This window comes from Parasteatoda tepidariorum, chromosome 3, assembly GCF_982258835.1.
Source record: "Parasteatoda tepidariorum strain Cologne lab strain chromosome 3, Ptep-v5.0, whole genome shotgun sequence".
NCBI lineage: Eukaryota > Metazoa > Arthropoda > Arachnida > Araneae > Theridiidae > Parasteatoda > Parasteatoda tepidariorum.
Genome location: NC_141757.1, coordinates 23,881,051 through 23,902,755, shown reverse-complemented (window position 1 = coordinate 23,902,755; position 21,705 = coordinate 23,881,051). Strand labels below are relative to the sequence as shown.

General features: G+C 27.6%; 1 protein-coding gene across 3 annotated transcripts in view; it reads right to left on the bottom strand.

Annotated features, from left to right (window-relative positions):
* The window catches only part of Myo31DF (Unconventional myosin ID), a 55,838-nt gene that overhangs the window by 3,738 nt on the left and 30,395 nt on the right, over positions 1 to 21,705 (bottom strand). For all 3 annotated transcript variants that reach the window (XR_015432457.1, XM_087158963.1, XM_087158964.1), the window contains 16 exons: positions 21,019 to 21,184; positions 19,982 to 20,131; positions 17,725 to 17,844; positions 16,835 to 17,038; positions 15,007 to 15,152; positions 13,861 to 14,086; positions 12,229 to 12,288; positions 11,282 to 11,427; positions 10,213 to 10,267; positions 10,043 to 10,120; positions 8,206 to 8,372; positions 5,061 to 5,268; positions 4,282 to 4,403; positions 4,036 to 4,137; positions 2,172 to 2,316; positions 94 to 195 (listed from right to left, as the gene is read on the bottom strand). Coding sequence is in view for 2 of the 3 variants with exons in the window: in XM_087158963.1 (XP_087015089.1) it covers positions 94 to 195; positions 2,172 to 2,316; positions 4,036 to 4,137; positions 4,282 to 4,403; positions 5,061 to 5,268; positions 8,206 to 8,372; positions 10,043 to 10,120; positions 10,213 to 10,267; positions 11,282 to 11,427; positions 12,229 to 12,288; positions 13,861 to 14,086; positions 15,007 to 15,152; positions 16,835 to 17,038; positions 17,725 to 17,844; positions 19,982 to 20,131; positions 21,019 to 21,184 (2,197 nt within the window). In the remaining variant the exon portion in view is untranslated. The remainder of the gene's footprint in view (positions 1 to 93; positions 196 to 2,171; positions 2,317 to 4,035; positions 4,138 to 4,281; positions 4,404 to 5,060; positions 5,269 to 8,205; positions 8,373 to 10,042; positions 10,121 to 10,212; positions 10,268 to 11,281; positions 11,428 to 12,228; positions 12,289 to 13,860; positions 14,087 to 15,006; positions 15,153 to 16,834; positions 17,039 to 17,724; positions 17,845 to 19,981; positions 20,132 to 21,018; positions 21,185 to 21,705) is intronic.

The window sequence follows — 21,705 nt, the reverse complement described above, 5'->3', positions numbered from 1 at the left end:
CAATACTCTTTTTAATGTAAAAAAATGCAAATATTCTCTAAAATATATAAGCAAACAGTGATAATAAGAAAATTTTAAAATGCACAATCGTACTTTCTTGATATAACTGGAAAATAGAACTTTTTGAAAATGATCTTTGTTTCTCAAATTCCCAATGGATTGCACAAACGAAGTGGTATTGTCGTTTTCAGAAATCTGAAATAGAAATTAATAAATTACTTATCCAATTTTATTCAATTAATAATAATATTATCATATACAATGAAAAAGATTTTGTAGTCAAGTATAATAACAATAATACACAAGGAATGAGAAAAAAGAGCACTAATATTTCCAGGTAATTACATTTTATAAATTCTTAATTAATTTTTGAACAACTGAATAAGAGGAATCATTTTACTAATTTAAAATGATGTAGCAACACAATGCAAGTTGCAACCCACTGCTGAGAAGAAACTGTGTACTATATTTGTTTCTACGAAAAATTTTCTTTAACTTTATAGGTAAATATAATAAACAATTAGTAATTCATTTTTTAGAGGGTGACAAAAAAGTTAAACTTCTATAATAATTAACTGTGAACTAGTATTAAACCATATCAAATACATGTTACTGTGAATGACCAAAATTGGCAGTTGCTGACTTCTACCGGTGAATGTTGACAATCACATAGTCGCTTTGGTAAATGTCCGAAATATTTACTAGTTTTAAATAAGTGCCACTGCCCGGTATACCCTACACTGATATTTTTTAAGGTTCAGTGCCACTGCCCGGCATATACTACACTGATGTTTTTTTAAGGTTCAGTGCCACTGCCTGGTAAAAATTTGCCTGCTACTCCAAACACTGATGTTTCTCCTAATCTATCCTCAGCAGATATTAAAATATCAAATAAATATAATAATATCAAAGAATAAATGAATACCAAATCGGATATAACAAATATTTTGGATGCTCATCAAAGCGACGATGTGATTGTAGACGTTCACGGGTGAAAGTCGACATTCTCTTGATTTCAATCATTCATGGTAACATACACACGATAAATAAAATAATTTGAATTTTTCCTGAAGATTTGATGCATATCATATTCATGCTTCTTTCAATATTTTATAATTCCAAAATCTGAGAAAATGTCTCTTTGATTTCTAAAAACTTAAGAATTCACATATCTTTTTATTTATACCGTTTAATAAAATTTTAAAGCTTGGTTTTCCTCTGCAACCAACAGCAATTGTGTTTAAAATTTAAAGACTTTACTGAAGGTTTCTATAATTTCTTTTATGGTATTTTACTTTCATTTCAGAATAGTTTTTAATCAATGAAAATATGATTAATTATTTTTAATATTACAATCATTACTTATATACCACAGTAACTAAAATATAAAATATTTTACATACTCGATGAAATTACTTGCAAGATTTTATAAAATTTAGTACAGAATATAATTAAATTTAGTTTGCTCTTTTAAAAATAAAATTATTAAATGAATTCTCTAAATGAATGCTCTAAATAAATTTTGAAATCAAATCATTTGCATAGCTGTTACCAAATAATATATGTTTTGTCAAATATTTTTTATATATATATGTTTTTATAATATGTTTTAAATAATAAGTTTTACCAAATAATATAAATTTCTTGATAGCTGTTACATAATATTTGAAATATTTTTTATACAGGGAATTTTATGGATTTTTACTGTCATCAAAATACAAAAATTTTGTTACACTACTAACTATAAATGGTCTGCAAAAACTTTTTATTAACTTTTCATTTTAAATAGTAACAAACAAGCAAATCATTAGTAATAATTTAAAGATTTTATAATTTAAAAAGGGGATTCTGAATAAAAATAAACTGAAATTTTTAGAAAAACAAAAAATTTTAAACTAATTACTTCAAGTGAGGCTTCCCTCATTATGTACTAATAATATTTATTAAAATATTCAAGCAGGCAATAAATTGTGTAATAATTCTATTCCAATAGAGATTTTTTTTAAAATACTTACTCAATTATAGGGAATTTTCTAAAATTCACAGAATTTTTATTATACCAGTAGAACAAGAGAAAATGGTAAAATCCAGTAGTCTACTGATCAATCTGGTAGAGTTGGATGCTATGCATTAGTCATTATAAATTTATATGGTAAAAATTTTTCACTTACAGATGCTAAATAATTTCCTTCCCACTTCCTATGATAACCCCAATCTTGACGTCGGCTTTTCAACACTTCCGCAGCCATTACTTTTAAATGCATTTCAGGCCATTGTTCACGAGGTATCTTCCTTAGAATCATATAGGCACGCCATCTAAATAGATTTTAAACTTTTATTAGTACACTAAAAAATGAGGTGATTAATTGAATGTAGGGTTTAGTGGCACTAAGTCCAAACGAGGGCATACTATGCCAAATAATAAGTTAAAGTTGGATAAAATAGTTTTTTTTATTTATTTTACTTACAATACACAAATAATCATAATATGAAATAGTATTTATAAATATTTATTCTGAGAATCAGAATTCCTTTTATTTGATTATGTATGTCTAAATATTATCTTTCTTTTTTTATATTATTCAATTTTATACACTAATAATAACATGCCATAGTTACACTAATGAGCTAATTAACTGTTCAACTTACAAGCTGGGCTTGGGTTTAAAGCATGGACTTTCTCCACTTTGAAACCGATGGAAACATTAGATTGAAGCGGGTTCAGTACCACTAAGACATGACAGGAGAAAAAGCAACGAAAGAAAAGTTTTGAGCAGACAATATTTAGGGAATGATATTTGGTTAAGGTAAAAAGATTTATGCATTAACCATAAAAGTGAGTGAAATTTGAACATTCATTTCACTAACCATATCTATAGCGATTTTAACTAAGTCTATTTTTTTCTTGTTTTTTAATTGCAAATCTTTTTAACTTTATCAAATGAGGGCAACATATTTCAATAGAACACATCAACTAGTTTAATACTGCCAGACATAAAGTCTGCACCATTCTATTTTATAAGCCGATAAATAGGTGAAATTAGTACTATTTTATTTTAACAATTGGAATAAACTTATGAAGTTCTAATAATTTCAATTTAACAGGCTTTCAGTTGTCATGAGTATCATTATCTTTAGTTCTCCATTCATTCATAATCATTCTTTTATCATTATGAAATAAATATCCTTATTTTTTTTAAATAAGTAGCCTGTTTGTAGTTTTCAGCTCTCATGCTATGCTTCTAAATGTTAGAACTTATTTCTATGAGAGCTACATTTAACAAAGAATTGACTACAAACAATAGTAAAATTACGAGAGTAATTTTTTGAGATAATATTCAAGTTTATTAAAAGCAATGTTAAAAATCACAAATGATAAAATTTGTGTCAAAATCTATATAGGTATATAGATTTTGGTCAAAATGGTACACCTTCATTAGTAGAAAAAATGGCAGGGTAAAATTTTTATTAAAACTTCTATACGTTTGAGTGTCATGGTAGTACACCTTCATCAGTAGAATTAATGGTAAGGTAAAAATTTTTTAAAAATCTATATGCATTGCAGTGTCACAAGAGTACACCTTCATCAGTAGGATAAATGGCAAGGATCGTGAAACAGAGACAATTTAATCAGAAAATATTTACATCATACTAAAATAAATATTCAATTAAAAGGGAAAAAAATTAAAATAACAAAGTTAATGATTTCAAAATATTTGATAAATATGGTATAACAGCAAGAAGAAATAGAAACTTTCCAAAAAGTGTAGGTCAACTGGATTTTTGGGAGTTATCTCTTAAATCATCAAAATCTCTATTTTAATCATAATCTCTGTTACACCATCTTCATTACTTCTCCTAAATCATCTCTGTTTTACCAGTCCTTCCATTTATCCTACTGATGAAAGTGTACAACTGTGACACTGAAACCTGATAGGTTTTAATAAAAATCAAACTATTTGTGATTTTAAACTTTGTTTTTAGTGAAACTAAACAAACAATTTTTACGAGGGCTATGAAGCAAATAAACCTTACCTTTCATGTACTGTTTGAAGATCGGATGCAATATTTCTATGAGCAGTGGGTGCGGGAGGCCATACAACTTTTTTCCCATAGTCTCTTGATGATTTAGCATTCCTTTAAACACAAAAATAAACCACTTTTAATTAAAAGAAGTTTTGATTAATGTCGCTATTAAAGTACGATTCCTATCAATAGTTACAAGCTATGATCAGAATATAATTAATAAAAATTACTATAAACTTTATTTTCATGTCTTACCTGAAAAGTAAACATAGTTGATTGATATACTGCCGCAGTTTCTGATAGCGGTAAAACTTAATAATGGCTAGCATTGCTAACATTTTTCTGTATCTCAATCTAGCTATTGCCCCTCTCCATAACTAAAAGAAGAAAAAAAAATATGTAACACACAATATTTTTTAAACAGTATTTAAAGGATTTATTACTATCCTCAATTATGAACCATGATGGCTCAGGGGATATAGTGTTTGCCATCCAATGAGGTGAACCAGGTTCCAATCCCAGAGATGGCTGGCCAATAAGAATTCCGCATTCGGCTTGCACCGACCACAGTGCTGACTTAAAATATCCTTAGTGGTGGATGGTTCATGGGTTAGAGTCCTCTAGCAGCCAGGCTAACTGTGGTAGGTTTTCCTCTCCATGTAACGCAAATGTGGGTTAGTTATATCAAAAAAATCCTCCACGAAGGCAAATTTCTCTCAATACTTGATCCAGGTGTTCCATTGATTTCGGCTGTTCAATGTCAGTTATATATAGAGAGAGAGATATATATCTTCACAATTAAAAAGTTCTTAGTTGAATAACAAAGAAAAAAATTAAGATTTCAGACAAAATTATATGAACATGGTTCATCTTTAATTTATAAACTTATTGAATGTTACAGATTTTACACATAATTTTAAATTAATATTCCACCCAGAGTTTTTTCTCTTTCACAGTAAATGAATCACAACCAAATAGTGATTCTTCCCAATAAACAAACGAAACATAACCCCACACGTCATACAATTTCTTACCTTCTGTAGAAAAACTACAATTCCAGGAATCAACTCTAATCTGGAATATTCCAACTGAGAGATGGTTTGTGGTGACTGGATGAAAATTTTAGTTTTTCCATATCGAACGTCATCTGAAAATCCTTGTTCATCAATAAGCACCCGGCAACCTTCTTTCTCTGATCCTCCTCGAAAATTGGGCCAAGTATATTTCGAGATCATTTTATATCTAAAAGAAAGGTTGTCAATTAAAATTATTATCAATTACCCTTACATCAAATTTAAACTTTATTACTACCTAAATATAAAACACACAACTTAAATATTGTGTGCTACCTTCACAAAATAAAAAACGTTTTAACAGTACATATTTCAGGGATGAGATTAGCCGAAAGGCAAAAAAGCTGAATTTCCACAATAGCAAATTTTACGCAAGCGCAACCCTTTAATAATAAATTCCAGACAGTTTAAGGTAATAAATAATGTGTTGACATACAATTGTGTACTAATCTATTATTATATAAATGATTACATTGATACTTAACATTTAGTGAAAATAAAAATTACCAATTGAAGAAATAAAGCTGGAAATTATATTTTTCCTCAGTTCACATAAGAGACAATTATTACTTGAGAAACTACCTGGTTTAGCAAATTAAAACTACTGAGAATATACATTAATATTTCATTTTTTTTAATAAATACTGTTATGTGATTTATAGCAAATATATCAGTAATATTACTTTTTAAATTATATTGGGAAAAAAAACTTTAACAATGGACCGAATCATTATGTTCATATTATAGTCTAATCTAACTAGAGCCCTTTGGAACATATCAATAACAGTGAAGTAGAAATATATAGTAACTCCTTAAAATACAAAAATTGCTATTTTAGTTTGAAAAATTAAATGACAATCAGCAAGTGTTAAGATAATTGTATTTTATTTGATAAGAATTTTGCATTTTATAGCATAAATAACAGCAATTATAAATAAAATTTTGATGATGAATTAATTAACTCTTTTCCAAAAAAAAATTTTATTAAATCCCTTTGTAAGTGATTGCTTTTGTTTGCTATATCTTTTATGTTTGCTATATTTAGTCGTCAGTCCATCTTCAAACATCTTGTGACAAATCCTATTTTTTCTTCTTTGCAAGGCAAGCACAGAATGTAAGTTTTGAATATATTCCCTTCCAGTTTCTCTGATGTTGTATCACTTACATGTACTACTAATAATCGTCGTTAGAAAAACAGTCACCTTTATAGTAACTAATTAAAAAAAAAATTTACTTCTTACAAGAATCGCGATAGTTAAGCTTAAAATTGCGTGAATATGAATAACAATTATGGATTTTGAAATCACATGAATATGAAACTAGATATACGATTATGAAAATGAGAAAATACAAACTGGGATATAGAATTTTTAAAACACGTAAATACAAATCACGATTCATAATTTTTAGATCGCATAAATACGAATCATGACGCGTAATTTTTAGATTGCATAAATAAGAATTATGATGCATAATTTTTAGAATGCCTGAATGCGAATCCGAATGCTTTATTTTAAAATCACGTATAAATATGAAAATCGATGTTTGATATTATAAACCGCATGAACAAATCAAGACATTGAATTTTAAACTTGCGTGAATACGAATCGCTACATAGGTTTTTAAAAAAGCGTAAATACGAATCACAATATCGGATTTTTAAATCTCGTAAATAAGAATCGCAACGTACAATATTCAAATCGCGTGAATAAAAATCGCAACTCGCAAATATGAAAAGCTATGCTTTATGTTAGATATTAAAATCGTGTGAATAAGAATCGAGATATTAGCAGTTTCCAGGCTTGGGACCTATAAAAGGCTTGTCAGAAGCAGAGTCGTTTGAACTACAAAAATGGTATCTATCTGGAGGGCGGGGAAAAAATTAGGAAAATCTTATCTGCTGCGAGTAAAAGGGGAGAAAATAGTTAAAATAAGTAAAAATGAGAAAGGATTGGTAGCTATGTAGTTTGAATTTTCTGTTTCTCTTTGAAAATCGGTGAATTTTCTGAAAAAGCGGAATATTTATAAAAAAAAGTGAAATTTTTAGAAAAATCTGAATTTTTGATAAAAAAGCTGAAATTCAAGAGATAAAAGTGAAAAAAGCGGAAATCCGCTAAAAAGCGGAAAAATCTCATCCCTGATATTTAAACATGAGGTGGAGAAGAGTTTAAAGTGAGAGTTAAAGATTTGCTATTTAAAATTACATTTTTTAAAATTATTTAAAAGTTTGTATAAGTAAAATGTTTTTGGTTATTATTAAATAAGTTTAAAAAGTCATGAATAACAATTCAAAATCATTTCAACATAGAAATTTTATATATTTATTAAATTTATTTCAAAATTTTTTTTGCATAAACAAGTTTTATAATTGTGTGCAAATATTTTTAGATTCACTTAAGTCCTTGAGATGTAGAGAAATGTGCAAAAAGTGAACATAACATTATTATAAAGAAGTTTAAACTTTCAACTATTCTCTGGGAAACATTAGAGGTTATTTTGAGGATAAAGAATCCAAATTCGTAAAAAAAAAAAAAAAAAGTAAATTTATTCAGAGAAAGCAAATTTTTTTGTGTCTGATTTTGTAACTTAAAATATTATCAGCACTAATTAACATATTTAAGGTAAGGCTTTTGAACTATTAATATCAAGTCTTAGTAAAGGAAGTTGTCTTTTTTTGTGCATTGTACAGAAGCTGATGACCTTTGAAGTTGTGCAGAAGCACATTTACTATTTTAAAGTCAAAATATAGGAACAATATCTTCAAATTTGACTAGTAAGTTGGAACTGTAAGTATTGTCTTTCAGTAAATGAAGCCACTTATAGACCACACTTTTCACCATTAAAAAAGTAAACATTTTTAGCATATGTCAGACACACAATAATTGAATAACTCAAGAGCAATTTTAGTTTTGAAGTAAATATAATACTACATGTTTTAAATCACTAATGAATAAATGACACTGTTTAACACTAATGCTTTATAAAATGCCCAATTCTAACTCAATAACAATTGTCAATTAAATAATCTCTTATGTATGAGAAAATTTTAATTTTAGTAATAAATAACTGTAATAATCAAATATTCTGAAATAAGAAGAATATTAACCTTCGTAAGAAGCGGTTATATGTTTGCCGATATGCAAATCCAGCTCTCCTTACTCGGACATTCTCCAGTAGACCCAAGTAGGACACTTGATGCATCACCATCTCATCATCAAAGCAGGACGGAGATTTCTGATCATTGGGTTTGATACAACGGACATAGTAGGGCTCCTAAGTAATAACAAAGAAAAAATGATTTTATACATTGATAGGTATTTCATTTGCACTAGAACTGCACTATGGGCTATAGGTGACGGTCTGGGAAACATATCCGAGGATGATCCGAAAACATGCCATCACAATTCATGACACCACTTGCTCAATTTAGACATAGATCTGAAAGGGAAGAAAATTTCTTCTAGATCCCTGTACCCATACCCATGGTACTGCTCACCGACTGACCCAAGGACCTTCAATTCACAGATTTTACGAGCACGTACATCACATGTGAAAGTTCAGAATTGAACCTCAGCCCTTTTGGATCAGAGTTCGATTCTGTAACCACTGGGCTACCACGGCCATATACATACGTAAAATTTACATATTTATAAATGCAACAAACTTGAAACATAAAAAACTTCAATATATTAATGGTTTAGAATGATAATAATTGCTCTTGAAAAATATCTGCATTTAAAAGGCTAATATCTGTTAATTAAAGACTGCATGATGGCTAGTAAATTCTCTGAGATAAACACATAAAACTATTAAAAATAACAGCATCAGAAAATGTTATAAAATGATACTTTGTAAGTTCAAAAATATGCAACTATGGTGATTAGAATATTACCATGAGAAACATTTATTGACAGTTTCCAGCAATTATTCAATTGATATAAAAAGTATGCTATATCTAATGGCGATTACTTTGGCAGAATAGGTATTTTATTTGTATAGCTTGTTCGAACATTTAATGGATTTTTCAAACGCATCTTGTATTTTTCAAATTAAATTAACATCTTGTCTAGTTTTACTTAAGGTTGAAGTACGGTTTATAAAGATTTCTACAATAAAAAGTTTATAACGATACAGTTTATAAAGATTTCTACAAAAAAATGTAGAGTTAAAAAAAAATAATAAAAAATATATACCATTCTCTTTGTGCTGGAAGTAAAAAATAAAGTAACAATATAAAAGAGCATAAATAAGAAAATAAAAAAGACATCTTTTTTAGTACTGCTAGTAGCAGCTATCACTTGGAGATAAAGTGAAGATTGTACTCATTTAAAGTATCAAACCAGCAATCCATTTTTTGCACTTGTATCTAGTATATGTCTTTATTTAATTTATCAAATAATCTTTAAAGGGAAGAAAAAGAATATTTTAGTTAAAAAAAGAAGACAAAAAAACTCTACAAAAGTATAATTTTAAATTTTTTGTGTTTGCATAAAAATGATAATTTCAAGATATAAACTGCCATAATGCAATTGTTAGACAGCCGTGTCCAAACTATATTAAATTTTAAATTTATTGCAGGCAGCACATGAGCATTTCAACCTGTATTTTATATGGATAATTTTAAAATTCCTAGTATTTTTTTCATAATACAAAATAAAACATCATCATACATAATAAACTCAGTAGTATAGGCAAACTGAATGGACTAGTCAAAACAAAATTGATACAGTACATTTTTATCTATGCCCTGTATAGATGAAATAAACTTATTGAAGTTGTATGGATTTTATTTGATTATTTTTAACAAATGATCAAAAAATTAAATTTTAATTACTAAATTTTGAAATTTAAATTTGATTTAAACTTTTAATTTAAAACTAAGGTTAACATTTAAAAAAATATGCATTACAACTGAGTAAATAATGATCAGCAACTAAACATACCTTGTTACCTAAATTTTTTACTAGAGCAATCATAGAATTTTTAAACAATGTTCCAGCAGTTAAAGGCCGCTTGGTAACCTAAATTTAAAAACAATTTTAAAATTAATAAAAAAATTATACAATCATTAAAACTCTATATGTTTATTTTTTTTATTTTTTTGGGTTCTTACTTGAGTAATATCTTTATCTCCATCTGGAAATAACTGTGAGAGCATTGGATCAGCACTATAATGAAAAATTCCCAAAAAGATTAGGTTTCTTAACAATATATGGAAAAACTATTAACACTAAAATGAAAAATAGTAATATTTGGCAGGGTGATTATAAAAACGGAGAATTTATCATCCCTAACTCCCCATTTACACGACACTGACATCAAGCACATGCTGTCACAAGCCTGATTTTTCACTGATTCTCCAAGCCAGTTTTCAGGTAAGGATTTCCGGACGAAGGCAACTCAGGCATGCATAGACTGGCTCTTTTTATCACATGTTTATAGATAATGTTCTAGGTGGAGTTCTTAATTTAAGGAAAGGTGTAAATTTGACAAAACTTTTTTTCAGGCTTGAGACATCAGAAGACGGCTTTCGGAGCTTCTTATTTTTTCCAAGTCATTGTGTAAATAGGGCATAAGATGGATGATTAATTACTTCAACACATTAAAATAACAACTCTATGGGGTTACTTCTCGAAAGAAAAACTTTTGCTCAAATACCTTAATTGTAAAAGTTAAAAAAATGAAATATTGTTCAAATGTTAATGAAATTAATATTGATTAACGCCTAATATTATTAATAATAACTAAGTAAGTCAGTTAAAGTATGCATGAGCGTATACCGTGAAAAGACACTAAACCTTAACATTAGTGTAGGGTATACCAGGCAATGACAATAAACCTAAAAAGATCATCAGTGTACAATAAACTCAGCAGTGACATTCACTTTCCTTGGTTAATTCGATTATTAAAAATAATAAGCAGCTGTTATTATGAATAGCAGCATTCCATAAAATAATATTTTGATTAACCGGAGGGGAGCGATTAGGTAAAGGGAAGTGGTAATAAGAAAGAGATAAAGCTGCGTGAACCTTAACTTATTTATTAGGAATTGATCAAATCCCTGCCATATATATATCTTAGCATTATAAAAAAAGTATAACAAAAATTAAAAAAAACACCATACTTTTAAAATAAAATCTCATTACAGCTTAATACTGTAACAAGAGCAATTAATATTTCACCTAGTATATAATAGCCTTTTAAAATCTTGAAACAACGAATCCGTGTTTTTCTCCATGAATCCTTCAATGGAATAAGTCACGTCACCAGCATAATGTCGAATTCTAAAATCCCGACCATGCTCTAAGGTCTTATCGGTTGGAACAATCTAAAAATACATTATATAGAAGTCTAGTACAGTAATCCGTAATTATAAATAAATACAATAATCAATATTAATTAAAGAACTAATTTCAAAAGAAATATTTGTGTTTTTTTTTTAAGGAAAAAAATTTAAAGAAAAATGAAATGAGTATTATAGTTAGAATTTGAACACAAATTTCAAGATAATTATTGAATACAGAAATATACTACAGAAATAGGATAACTTGATAATTTTTTTAAACTAAACTTTTACAAAATGTTTTTAAGGGAAACATGTACATTTGCCCACTGTATGGGAATAAGAGCGACCATAATTTAGAATTTTAAATTTTTAACATTATGGTAAATAAAAAATATATATAAATTTTTGGTGAATATGAATTAGTACTATTCCTTCTACCCTTTTTTATACTATACCTTTTAAATTAGTCAATAATTTATATTCAGTCTGAAATTCTTTAAATTTACTGTAAAGAAGAAAAAAAATCTTTTTACTTTATTGTTTTGCTTAGGGATCATACATAATACTTTACAGTGCTCAATTTTAAGCAGTAAATATGAATCATTTTTAGCAAATGAAACCATATTTCAGCAATTCCCTTTGTTACTTATTAAAGGCTTTGAAAAAAGTAAAATCATTTTAAAATTGTTCTAAAAAGCATGTTGAGGAGGAAAACGAAGTATATATATATTTAAAATTTTTATGATACAATGTTAATTATTTTCAAACTAGATAAAAACCCAATGAATTAATTAAAAATGCTAGATTAACAATAAAAAACAGTTCTAACAATATAAAACTTACTTTTCTACTACTGTAATGTTTGTGAGAGGCAAGTTTGATATCCATTGCTTCAAGCAACATCTGTAAAATTAAAAAATGCAATAATTAAAAACAAAATTTTTTTACAGAATTAACTTTTAGCTTACAGGTCATACTACAAGTGGACCAAAATTACAGGTTTCACCATGCCAAATACCCTATGCAAAAGATTAAAATAAAAAATATGTTAAAACAGACATGTGATTGCTGAAAGAAGAAATTATCGAAAATTTTTCAATGTGTAGTTTTTTTTCAGTCCTTAATTTACTTTAGTTTTTTTTATCTTTTTGCACATAGAATATAAATAAAAGCCTCAATTTTATGAACAAAAGTAACATAAAATTTAAAGAGACAAAAGAAATTGTTTTATTTTACATTTTCTTTTTCTAATCTACACATAAAAGAATATTGAGAAAATTGAATTTCGACACATCAAATACTGAATACTCTGGTGCACAATTTGTATTTCCCATATCATAATCAAGATCTTAAAAAAATCATGTGAAAAGAAACAACAATAACTGCAAAAAAAGAAAACAATCGAAATACCGCATGGATTTAGCGCAAATTGAGCATGTCCAAAAGTAATTATTTAAATGTCTCGTTTCTTAATAATAGCATAGGAAAACTTCAGGATTTAAAAAAACCACAAGCAATAATAGCCAATAAAATGACTGAAATACCACATGGATTTAAGATGGTATGCACACACATCGAATGCATCAAAAAGTTATTACTATGCGCAATTCTGTGTGTTGTAATAGCATTGGAATTTTAAAAACACAAGCAAATCAATCGCATTAACCGCAAAAAAAAGAATGGAAGCACAGCTTTACGAAAGTATTGAACGTGTGGAAAAGTGATCACTGAAATGTGCGATTAGAGATTTCCACGTCATATCATTTGAAAAATTAGTTTGATCTAATTGCAGGCAAATGAAAAGGGGACAAATATATCACATTGGTTAAACAAATCTGTTAAAAATCGAAATTTGCACCAAAATTACTACTCATTAAAATATTTGTTAAAAAAATTTACGAAAAAAATACCGTTTTTTCTTGCGAACAACGTTTTAAATGTTTGTTATTTCGGAATAACTATTCAGATTACAAATTTTACACTTTAGTGTTTATCTTAGTATTCGTTATTTTAATGTTCATTTTATTTTAGTGTTCTTTATTTTTTGACAAAGTTATTGTGGATTTTTTTTCCTGTCTCGTGTTCTCTATATTTATCCTTCTTTAACAAATCTGCATAAAAAAAAAGTCGTTATCGAGTGTGAATGAGAACTTAGGGGAAAAAAGAAAAAAAGGTGGTGCTAGTAAAGCACAGAAATTTGAGTATTAGCTGAAGAATCACATGAGTGGTAGAAAGTTCCAGTTCAGGATATATGTCTCGTCCACGAAATTTCGCGTAAATAGCGAATTTTAAATTAGTTGCATTCCAATAAAATTTTTCTGAAATATATATTGATTCTCGAAAATCCAAGAAGTAATGGTTTTAAGATTCACAGAAATTTGAGAATTAGCTGAAGAATCACATAAGTGGTAGAAAGAACTATTATTACAATCGATTTTAGTCAACATTATCAGGCAAGCAATGAAAACTACTAACTTCATCAGTGACTTTTCCCACAGAGAGGCAAGCCTCATCAGCTATTGCAAATATTCCTTTGTGTTGCTCATCCATGAGGGCACAAATGATTGAATTGTTGAAATAGTCTACGTTCTGCCACGTGATTCCTTCTCTCCGGTATTCCTCTTGCTCTTGCTTAAGCACAAGCTCTATGAACAGCTGTTGCAATTTCTCATTGCAGTAATTAATACAAAATTGCTCAAAACTAGAAACAAAAACATACAATTTAATATAAAACAAAAAAGTCTTAAAAATATTTTAAGACATTGATAATATTTTTAGACTTAAAAATAATTTTAGACAAACAATTGATAGTACTTACTAACTTTTTCATTTATCTTATTATATTTACGCATTTATTCTTGAAACAAATCTAAATATATTTGGTTTTTCTGTCACCTAGATGTAATCATCTTAATGTTGATGCTTTGCTATTGCTTTAATATCTTTGTATTTTAGTTCGTTTCACTGCTTAAAAAATAACACCTTTATATAAGCAATAAGAGAGAAAAACCATAGACACCTAAATATTGCATGACAAAAGCATGTCATGCATGATTTTATCATGCATGACAAAAAGAATTAAAATATTAAATTATCTTTTAAAAGTTACATTTTTTAATATAATGATCACTAATATAAGAGTAGAAAAATATGGATCGATTTTCAATATAATTTGAAATTGATTCGTTATTTAAAAAAAATAATAATAAATATATAAATAAAAAAAAACAGAAAGAGAAAACCAACTACATACTAACATTGCTGCACCACAAAAGCCTTTTCGTTCACTACTGTTCTTCATAGTTAAATAATAATGCAATTCTGTGCTTGCAGAAACAGTTATTCTTAATATGTTAAAAATTGTTTTCTAGCTTTACGAATGAGAAAAAAGTTTTTTTTTTGGACATATTAATGCTAGATAAATTAAAAGTACAACTTAACATGTCCTTAGCTGAATTAATATATAGAACACACAACCAATTAACTAAAAATAAAGTTTTTTTTAAAATTTTAATTCCACCAAATTTAAGTAGGGTCATGCAAATAAATAGCTCTAGTAAGCGGATGCTATTCTGTGTGATTTATCAAATTTGTCAATTGAAAAATGCTTTAACAAATTACCTATTATTTTCAAAAATTTCAAATCCATAGATGTCTAAAACTCCCATAACTGTATTATTTTTCTTCAAGCCATGACCATTGTTATCAACTTCAATAGCCTCATTAATGCGACTCACAATGAACGAAAACAATCTTTCATAGATGGCCTAAAAATATGAAAGAAATATAAGTTTTTTCCTTAAAAAAATAATAATAAGTGAAATAAACTAGAAGCACATAAAAATATAAACACAAATGCAGACTTCAATTAATGACTAGTATTGATTGGCCCTATATCAGACTGATTTATTAATATTTTAATGAATTAATTTATATTTCAAAATATTCTAACAAAGAAATTTTGAAACAGCAGTAAACTCCAAAACTAACCTATGAATGGCATACCATTATGCTTGGTTTGTGCGATTTTACTGAAATAACTCGTTGGTTATTCAATAAAAATGTTCCTTGCTGAAAAAATTAAATTTTGCTAAAATTTCAAAAGCTAAAAATAGCTACAATTTAAAATTTTACAACTTAATACATGCACTTTTTGAAGTTATAATATTCTGAAGTTTGGTGCATTAAGAAAGGTACCTAACATTTAAAACATGTATAAAATTAGCAATCTATCCAAGTAACTAAGTGCTGTAATAAATTTTTTAAAAAAAATGATATCATTTACAACAAAAAAATAAAATAAAAAAATAAATAAATTTTTCAGAATTTCACCAAAGTAGTACTAGAACTAGTACTTTAGTTACATTGCATGAGAGCTGTACAAGGAGACGGTCTGGGGAACGGCCTTAAGGATGATAGGAAGACGACATGCCATCACAAATCTGATCCAATGCTAAGGGGATAGCTCCCCTGCTATGCTAACCCGAAAACCTGTGCATGAAGTCTAGCACTTTATAATAGAACAGTTTAACACTGAATAGAACAGTTTAAGGATCAATGCTGCACACTCTTGAATTATATGCAAACTGATCCCTCATGAATCATAACCAGTGATGTTTCACATTGGTGTTCCAATGGGAACTGAGTCTTTATGATTAGTCTAATGTGAGACGAATTTTTCAGAGACTACCATAAGAATTATTTAGAAGAAAATAGTTTGCTATTAGTAAAGGCAAAAACATTCAAAACTTCTGAAATTCAAGTACATTAACTCAGCACAAATACAACAGCTTTAAGAGAAAAGTTGTTGTTGAGAATGATGGGTGTTTGATAATTCTATGCAACTAGAATATTACTACTATCTATTTATAAATCATAAAATAATATATTATTTTTAAGATTTAAATTCATAAATTAAGAAACGTAAAAATTAACTGTACAACAACATGGGTTAAATCGCAAAAAAGAGCCTTAAAAATAATTCTTCATAATTTAAATTCTTTGCAGTACAATTTTTTAAAAAAAGTTCATCATAACATAACCTGCTATTACCTAGAATGATGAACATTGTTCTTCAAATATTACACAAATGAACACTTAAAATGTTTAGATTTATGATGAATATATTGAAGGAATAGAAGTATATGAAACTGCAAAGATTTTAAGTTTTAGCACAGAACTGAAATAAGTTAACTTTAGTCAGAGAATTTTAGTCGCAAAAATAATTTTTGAAAGACATAAAAAAAATTTCTAAAAAAAATATTAATTTATTTTAAAAACAAATATTGAAAAATATAACTGTAGTTTAGACTTATTATAAAGCATTACACTTTTCAAATAACTGAACACAAGTTAAAATTTACTTATACCAATAAAATTTATTAACAAAACCAATCAGATAAAAAAATTTGTTATGAGAATTAATTTTTAAAAGGTAAATTCTACTAACTTTTGCAAAGGCGTCTCTTCCATAAACAGCTTCAGGGACAGTGTGAACTTTTTCCATGACCTCTCCTCGAGCAGCAATAACCCTATGACAAAGAGCTTTCTCCAAGCTTTCGCCTGATACGCCAAGGCACTGAGAAACAGATAAAAGCAAATCTCTGTCCTGTACAGACGTAACTTCATCTTTGCTTAAAAATTCAATGTTTCCCTATTCAACAATAATTTAATTTTAATTTTCAGTACAAAAATTTATAAATGAACAAATTACTTAAAAGAAGTAGAAATTCCTTTTAAAGGATTTCAAAGTATTAAATGAAATTCTGAAATAAATAATAGAGTAAATATTAAAAATAATAGGAATAGAAATAGAAGTTTTTTTTTTTATTGAATTTTATTAAAAGATTGCATTTACTATTCAGCACCAATGGAACTAATATTTAAAATAATGAGAGAAATAATTCTGATAATAAAAAAAAGAGCAAATCAATCTTGAATGATTTTGTATGGTAGTTTGATATAATAACAGTGATTTTATAAGTATTATAACACATTCAGACATATCCTGCATTATAAAAGTGCAATAATTCCAATAATTGCATTAAAATCCTCAAAATAAATAAATAAATACTAACTATATATTTGTATGGGGCTTTTTCTACGCCTACATTTGCAAAAAGATATTGATTTTAAAATTCATTTACAAGGAGATCATTCAATTTAACAACAAATAACTTCAAAAACTGCTAAATACAATGTTTTAGAAAACTCAGAAGTTTAACAAAAATGAACTTAAGCAAGATCAACCTCAATAAACTGGACTAAAATTTGAAGTAAAATTAATTTAAAAAAAAACATATAGATAATTTATATATTCATATATATAATTTAACCTACAAGTTGCAAAATTGCTGCTAAAATTCGCCAAAGAGTTTCAGACTGTTGTTGATGAAATCCCAAAACTTTCATAGCTCCACATACTGCTTTGTGATCTGTTTTATCATTTATTGAATCAACCTTTAAAAAAGAAAATATTTCACTGAATAAAACATGTAAAATTTAAGAAAACTAATTACAGATACTTAGTGATAGGTTTGAGATACAATTAGATTGTTTTACTGCACAAAAATAGTTTCCTGCAATGTTGATCAGTAGAGAACCTGGGCTTGACACATAAATTTTTATACAAATTTAAAAAATTTATTAGATTAAAGAGAATATAGAATAAAATTTTATATCCTTCAATTTGAACACAAACTTATGTATAGAAAAAGGGTTGAAATCAAAGTTTAAATGTATTTAACTATATTTAATTTTATTTTAGTAATATATTGCAAAAATTAGCCTAAAAGTTTAACATCACACAAAATGATAATGATAAGCATAATGTAATTTCCATTTGGAATAATTGGCAGATATAGCCTAATATTCTAATGATCATAAAATCTTAGCATGATTTCATAAGAGACTACAATACAAAATATAATAATCAAACTACTGCTTATATAAGCAGTTTACACAATTGAAATATTTAATAAGTAAATGAGATAACAGTAGTCTTCAGTTGTAATTATAAACAAAACAGAAGATCTTTAATCCTTATTTATAATTTAAATTTTTTAGCAAAGTAATGTCTGTCTGGCGTATGTTTAGTTACATTAAGTTGATAATTCGATTTTCTTTATTTAATTGTTAGATAAATTAAACAAATGCAAATATTAAGAGCATAAACAGTAGAAAAAATGAAATCAACAGTTTTTTTTCTATCATTACCAACAGAAGATTTGTTGTTTGTATTTAAATATCTTTATTCTAATCATCATATAATCTTGGCATATTTTAATAAGAGACTACCCATTATAAAATTTAATAGTTAAACTACAGCTTATGTTAGCACTCACACAGTAGAAATATTTAATAAGTAAATCAGATAACAGTAGTCTTTAGTTGAAAATATTTATAAAAAACAGAAGGTGTGTATGGTAAACCAACCAGTGAAGGAACACTACCCAGTGAAGGAACATTTCATATATATTCATTAAAAATAAGAATTTGAAAGTTTTTCTTTAGATTGATTGGTAAGAATAACTTACTGCCAAACAATAGGAAGTCATCTAGCAATGTTTTGGATTACCTGGTCAAATAGACTTCTCTGGAAAAAATTTTGAAGTTGTTATTATCTCTGCAACACCTTGTTTCTTTGAAAAAATTATAAGGTGAGTGTTTGTATTTATATGTTTGAAGTGGAATTAATTGCATGTAATAGTTTCATTTTCCTCACTGTGAAAAAGAGAATTCAAAATATAATTATTGAAGTTACATGTTTTTTTTTTTTAAGCATCATAGCATAATAAAGTACTGAGATAAGGGGGTGTTTATTCACTGGATCACCAAACGATGAAAAACCAGTGAAGGAACAAGTGTTCCTTTACTGAGTTTTTTTTTTTTTAAGTTAATGAAAATAAAAGATAAACTTTAATTTTCTTGTACCTTTAGTGATGTTCCGCATCAAAAGTATGTTAAAAATATGAAAAACAACTTCTAACCAGTGAGGGAACAGGCATGTTCCTTTACTGGGCATAGATTTCCCAGTGAATGAACAGTATGTGCTAATATGTTGACACTTTAATTTTCAATTCATGATTACAAAAAAAATTTATTATTTTCCAAGTATTTATATGTTATAATTTAAAGAATAGGCTTTTTTTTAAATATTTGTATGGCTTATAAATTCATAAAGAGCATTAAAAAATAACCAAAATTAAGTGTTCCTTTACTGGGTGTTTATTCACTGGTAAGAGCTGTTCCTTCACTTGGTCTTCTTACTATTTGTTATTTGAACCTCCAAAACTTTAAAACAATCATTATTATGCAATCAATATTAATCAACAATCAATATTATGTAAGTTCTCTACAATTTTTTTACATAATTTTCAACTAGTAACAAATATGTTGACACTGTCAATTAACTAAAATTACGAATTTTGAAATTAAAATGTTTTTCTAAAAGGCAAGCGAAGCTTAAGTGTTCCTTCACTGGTTACTTTACCCTAATCCTTACCTACATTTTAAATTTCTCAGCTGAATAATGTTATTAATTATACATTTAATAAGATAGCATTCATTACAAAATGAATTTAAAATGAGAATTTACTTTAGGGCTTCCACCTTGTCGAGTGTAGTGATAAAGAGAAGCATCCCTCTTAACTCCATATTTTGCTAGCAAGGACTCAGGTGTTCCATAGAGCAGCTGATAAAAAGCATGGAAATTCCTTTCACCTCTTTGTTGAGCAACAACACGAGACTAAAATGAAAGTAAAAAATATTATTTCAATATCATTTAAAAACCAAAAAAGAAATTTTTTAGTAGTTTTTTATAATGAGAAAGAAACAAAATGGAGAAATGTTCAGGAGAAGAATAAGGCCCACTCCGGGCTGTCTTGTTAATGTTGATGATGAAGAAACAACACTACAAATGATATGTGATTAGTAGTAGTAGTACTTCATTTTCGTCTCACTAGACCTGCAAAATGTACGCTTGATGACGGTCTGGAAAATATCGTTGCGGATGATCCAAAGGCATGATATCACAATTTTAATCTTCTGAAGAGGAGGTGTCCCCTCCACTAAAGTAGTTTGATAACCTGTGCACAAACTTGAGCAATTTATTGCAGAATAATTTAGTGAGGACTGATATGGCACACACTTGGTCCTTTGCAGAGATTTATGCTCACTGACTGCAGTGATCTAATGAGTACCAGTGATCTTACGATCAGTCTATGGACTGAATTGCGACTTAGACATTAATAACTTCAAACTAAAGAATCTAATAAAAAATATGACAACCAAACTGGCTCATTTTTGTTAAATACTTTTTAATAGTGAAGTGTTGATGTTTTCAACAGAATTAGGTTTTAAAATATTAACTGTCCTTTAATAATTTTGACTATTTAAAGACTTTTTGTATCATCTAGAAAGAAATTTTTTTTTATTTATTATGATACTAGTAAACAGTAAAAGTTGAAGAAAAAAGCAATTGTTACTCTTTAAATAAACACTGTTTTAATTAACCTAAACTGATAATAGAGCTTAAGTTTGCATATTTAATTTTACTAAAAGACATGAATATTGTAATACAACTTCCAAATAAGAAATACAATAAATAAAAATTGCAAGTAATTTTATAATGACCTTTTCTAAAAGATAGTTGCTTATATGGCCACCATAAGGATCTCCTTTAAAATCAAAATTTATGTCCATGTATTTTCCAAATCGACTAGAGTTATCATTTCTGTTTGTTTTGGCGTTCCCAAATGCTTCCAAAACACAATTTGATTGCAATAGTATATTCTTTACCCTGAAAAAAAATTAAAGAATGTAGTAATACTTAAATTTGATAAATACTACATATGCAGACTTACACAATACCCACAATAAAGCAAAAAATACACTAAACTAAAAGAAAATCAAAATGTGCTAGCAAAAAGAAATTATGATTCACACTTTAAAATTCACATCCTATCTTTTAATCTATTTTAAGTTCAACTATGCATTAACTAAAATTTTAACATTAATCTCTGTAACTAAGCGTGAGAAAGCTAAATTTTCCAAGACCTATTTAATAGATCAATTACAATTACTAAGATTTCACTTATTTCCTGAAACGAAAAATTTTACGGATTTACTTTGCAATATTTTCCCTAACTTTTATTGAAGAGCACAACAATTTTGTGTCACTCTCTAATAATTATTTACGGATTTTACGGATTTCTCTCTCTAATAATTATTAGATAAATATTGTACTCTCTTTCCCTGCCTAAGGCCTGTTTTTATTCTTCTTCTCAGCAACGACGTTAGCAAGGCCGTAGCCAGGATATT